At 48.5% G+C, this 4,795-nt stretch overlaps 1 protein-coding gene across 2 annotated transcripts in view; it reads left to right on the top strand.

The window, feature by feature from the left end:
• The first annotated feature begins 3,489 nt into the window (after positions 1 to 3,489).
• The window catches only part of RAB11B (RAB11B, member RAS oncogene family), an 8,970-nt gene continuing 7,664 nt past the window's right edge, over positions 3,490 to 4,795 (top strand). For both annotated transcript variants that reach the window (XM_009868497.1, XM_009868505.1), the window contains exon 1: positions 3,490 to 3,713. In XM_009868497.1, coding sequence (XP_009866799.1) covers positions 3,490 to 3,713 — 224 coding nt within the window. The remainder of the gene's footprint in view (positions 3,714 to 4,795) is intronic.

Raw genomic sequence — 4,795 nt, forward strand, 5'->3', positions numbered from 1 at the left:
GAATTCACGACCTTCTAATGGTTGTTAAAATATTGGAAGCCTTGTAGCTATTAAAATGCGATCTGCACATTAATTTTCCTCTCGAGAAGATTAGCTATTATCAGTGTTTATTTTAAAAATTAAACCTGAGGTTGTGCAGGTGCATGCTGCCTCACGAAAAAGGAAGGAAAGAGCACCCGGAGAAAAAAGAGCTTGCTTTTACCTTGGTGGGTATTTAGGCTGGTCTGATTAGAGCTTTAAGCCTAACAAAGGCTGTGCTTATTAAAAACAAATGTGTGTGACATTAGTCATCGATATCTGGCAACCTCGTGTACTTCATATTCATAATGAATTCTGCTTATGTAGTCTCTGCTAGAGAGAGCCTTAATCTTCTTGATTGCTCAAAAAAATATATTCATTTGGCCAGATGAATAAACTAGGGTATATAAAATTCTATCGTAAATTATTATTTTTCTTACCAACAACGTATTGCCCTGGATTTTTAATGCCGTCTTTTGCTCGCTCTGCGTGGAGATCCGGCGGTACGCGGCAGGTCGGTGGGATTGCGCTCTGCTCTAGACGTTGAGGACGCGGGTGACGATGGTGACCGAGATCTGAACGCTGCGCCGGTGGCGGGCGGGTGGCGTGGTGAGCTGTCACCCCAGGCTGGCACGACGCGGTGGCAGAGGGAGGGATGCAGGAAAGACTGATGGAGCTGCGCCACGACTCGGGATGTAATTGCGTGGCTTGATTGTGTCCTTAGAGCCGTGGGATGGTGGCTGGGGCTGCTTGTGGGTTCAGGTGACGTCCAGGTTCAAGCTGGTGCCTCTCTCCAGTGCCGGGGGGGCCCAAAGGCTGTTTGCAGGGCGTGACTTCAGCGATTGCGGTGAGATGTGCTTGGGAGTGTTTGGTCTCTCACATCCCATTGTGATCTTTTCTGCTCCATCAAGGCTTTCACATTTGAACAGGCGATGCTGCCTGGTGACCTGTTCCCAAATTTAGGAACTTTTCCCAAGATCTAATCACTTAGTCCAGAATCTTGAATCTTCTTTCTCAGTTCCCATCGAAAAAATTTTGTGGGTTCTGTCTACACATGAGCCTTTGTGTCTTTCTCCTAAAAGTGAAATGCTTGCTCAGTGCTCAGGATTGAGTATTAACACGAAGCTCCTGGAGGCTGCAAGGCGCAGGGGATGTTATTTACCGAGCTGGGATCTGCTTGCCTTCCTTTGGTACTTCAGCATCCAGTAACTTCGCAAAAATGCTCTCTTAGAAGCTCTGCTAGAACATGGAGCAGCTCAGTAAAGGGGAACTGCCAGGCTGCAGCAGAGGTGAGTATCTCCTTAGAGGAGTGCAGGACCCCTGAATTTTCTTCCTGCGGCAGACGGAGTTAATGATCTGAGAGACATTTGCACAATTCGTGCGTAAAACTGATAATTCTAAAATGCCAGAGGACAGGAGGCAGCTAGAACCTGCAGAGAGGCGGCTGTGCTTTCTCGAGCTGCAGATTCACGAGAAGGTAACTCCCTTCGGAAAGAGTTGGAAGCTTCAGGGTTTTTTCCAAGCTGGTCGAGTTAGTGTGGTGGATGTTCTCTTGCCTCTTCTGGTTACGGCCGTGGCTTCGCCGTGGGGCACAGCGTACTCGAAGCTGGCGGATCCCTGGGCGAGATGGGTGACCTCTGGCTCATTCTTGGAACACCCCGTGGAGTTAGTGTTGAAAAACTGTTTGTCTGGAAAACAAAGCGAACGAAATCATAGAGTCGGATCTCATAATAAAACGGTTTTTATATATCTGTTCTCATACCCTCAGAAAACAGTTTAGATCACGTGCCAGGCAAAGCAGAGCCCCAGGAGGGGCTGATTTAAGCCATCCCGGGTGGGGAGTTGTGGCGCTTTGCCACGATCCGCTGGCTGCCTGTTCCTGCCTCCGCGGTGTTTTGACTGTTCAGCTGTGCTGGCACAATCGTCCGGCTCTCTGTGCTGTCAGCCGGATGAAATGCTGCCGGGGCGGAGCGGGGAGAGCCCGGAGCGTTTCAGCAATCTCCCCAGGCAGCTTGGGAGCTTCAGGGGGCCACAGCAGAAATTTGGGAATGTGCTGGAGGGTTGGGGAGGTCCACAGGCTGGAGCAGGGTGCCACCAGAGCTGGGTCTTGAAACAATGGCCTGAGCAGAAAAAAATAAAAGCTGTGATAAAGGTAAAAAAACGAGTCTGATCCTTGGCCCTGGGAGAAGGGCAGTGAGCTCATTCTGGAAACGTGTAATGAGAAGAGTCTTTTGTAACGTGGTGTGATCAGGACTGTTTTCTGCCCGTGTCTGCTTTCCTGTCGAAAATTGTAGAGGAAGATTGTGTGAAATGAGGAAGATCAGCAAATCTGTGCTTTGAACCGAAGGAGGAAATATTCCCAAGGCTGAAGATGCCTCACTGAGGCTGCCCCTCTTCCTTCTGCTCCAGCCCGGATACCGTTCGCTTGGCTACCAAAGTCACGTATTGCTTTTGCCGAGGCTGAGGGAGGGTGGCTTAATTTCTTTTAGTCTTGATTCCCTTTTGTTACTTCTCGCTCCAGTCAGTAACACAGGGGTTGAAGAAAACGCGTGTAGTGTGTTCTCTGCGGAGCGCGGAGCCTCGCCTGACAAATCCTGGCGTCGGGGCTGTTGGCGCGGAGGTCTCGCGCGGGGCCGGGTGTGCCTCGGTATCAGCTGAGGGATTCAGCCCCAAACTGCAGGAAACTCCTACTACAAGGTCTGTCGTTTATTTTCACAGTTCCTTTCGGTAAAGCTGGGTGCCAAAGATGGCTCGGCGCTCACATTTTTCTGTTAACATGGCAACACCTTGTGTGGAGGCAGAGATTTTTTAGCTCGTCTTTTACTTCTCGTGCAATCAGCCAGGGCTCATTTTGCTGGATAAAGTTCTGCTTCGCTTTGTATCTTGTTTGTAGTATCAAATGCCTCCTATTTTCTCCTTTTTGTGGTGAATGTACTTATGAACTGAATTACTGAAATAATATGAGCCCAACAGGGACTGCAAATGATTGGTTTTTTGTTTATTTACCGTGTTGGTTTGGCTTTTTTTAAAAGAAAAAGAAAGTAGGGTTATACTATACACGGGCGTTTGTCAGGGAGACAGGTACCCCATTGCCACGTTTTTGGCTGCTCTTTCTTAAAATGTGGGTTGGAGCTTTCCTCTGCAAAAGGTCGAGTGTGCGCAGGACAAGGAGTTAAGGAGTTACCCCTAAGGACTGGTGGCAGCCTGGGGTCTGCAAAGCAACGTTTTGAGAGTCGCTGTAGCCATTTGCCATTTCCATCTCCAAAGAACGGGGCTGCTGCTGGCAACAAAAAGGCTCGGGGCTGTTTTGGGGCTGGGGAGGCGAGGTAAAGCCTCTAAAGTAAAGCCTGAGGTGCTGTCAGCATGACTTTCGCTTAGTTTTTTCTGGCTGCACAACTCCTCTGGGTCCCGCCTGCAAGGCCACGCAGCGGCCAGGTAGCACGGCTGCGCAAATGCCGGTATGAAGAATTAATGTCAAAACCCATCTCTTTTCTTTCAGTTGTGTTGATCGGAGACTCTGGAGTTGGGAAGAGTAATCTTCTGTCACGTTTCACGCGCAATGAGTTCAATCTGGAGAGTAAGAGCACCATTGGGGTGGAATTTGCCACCCGGAGCATCCAGGTGGATGGGAAGACGATAAAAGCCCAGATCTGGGATACTGCAGGACAGGAGCGATACCGTGCCATTACCTCAGCGTGAGTACTGTGGCGTTGCCCAGGCTAGCAGAGATGGGACAGAGAAATATGTGGGTGGAGAATTAATGAAGCATATTTGGGGCTCATGACGAAATCGTCACGACAGACTTCAATGTAGATCCGAGTCATAAGATAGGAGATACTTTTGTGTTCCTTCCTTAATATAATGAAAGTAATTATTCGATCAAATGATACTCTTATAGACAAAAATGACAGCTTAAATCAAAAGTGTGGGAAATGCAGCTTGACTCTTGGTTTCCCTTTTAACTTCCCTGGGCGTGCTGTCTTTATCTCATGGAACGCGTGTCCTTTCCGATGGAGGCTGGGTATGGCGTGGCACCGAGTTTCGGCGTAGGCGTGGTAGCTTACTGTCATGCCAGTGCCTTCTGGTCTTTGTTGCCCCCGAATCTTGAGCCTGAGGGTGTTTTTAGCCCAGTATGCCACCGCAAACTGTGTCTCAGTGACTCTGAGTTAGTCACAACCCCAGAAATTAAGTCCAAGAGCTTGTGCTGAATGAAGGAAGAAGGCAACAGTGATAATGTTGACTGTGTTCATAACTTTTATATACCGCACCACGTTCACATAGACAGAAGATACAACCCCTGGGTATACCATACCTGTTTCTGCACAGGTAGTAGGCAAAAGTTTCTTTTCAAGGGAAAAAAAAGAAAACCCTGTTGGCAGGCCTAGTTATCCAGGGCGTATGCTGATCAGCGAGTTGAAATTTGTTTTAGTGTTACAGCTGTGGATCGGTTTTGAAAGGGCAAACTCGTTTTGGAACGATGCGCAGATGGAAGCGTTTGGATTGAGGTGAAGGGAACTTTTTTCATGGAGGTGAAATAAGGTAATGCAAAATAGATGGGAGAAAAATACAAGAGTGTGGAGCCCAAAGGGAAGGAATGCAAACCCAAAGTCAGGTGTAAGTGGTGATTTCAAATGGCGTGTTTTTCATACATTTTTTGCTGATCCTTAAGTTGTACTTACTGCTGTAAAAGACAAGCAGGAAAGCTGCTGAGTCTCGTTCAGGTCAACAGACCTGGCTGGTGAGACCCGGTGCCTCTGCAGTCCCGGCATCCCGCCCC

The sequence above is a fragment of the Apaloderma vittatum genome, unplaced genomic scaffold, assembly GCF_000703405.1.
Source record: "Apaloderma vittatum isolate BGI_N311 unplaced genomic scaffold, ASM70340v1 scaffold44070, whole genome shotgun sequence".
Taxonomy (NCBI): Eukaryota; Metazoa; Chordata; class Aves; order Trogoniformes; family Trogonidae; genus Apaloderma; species Apaloderma vittatum.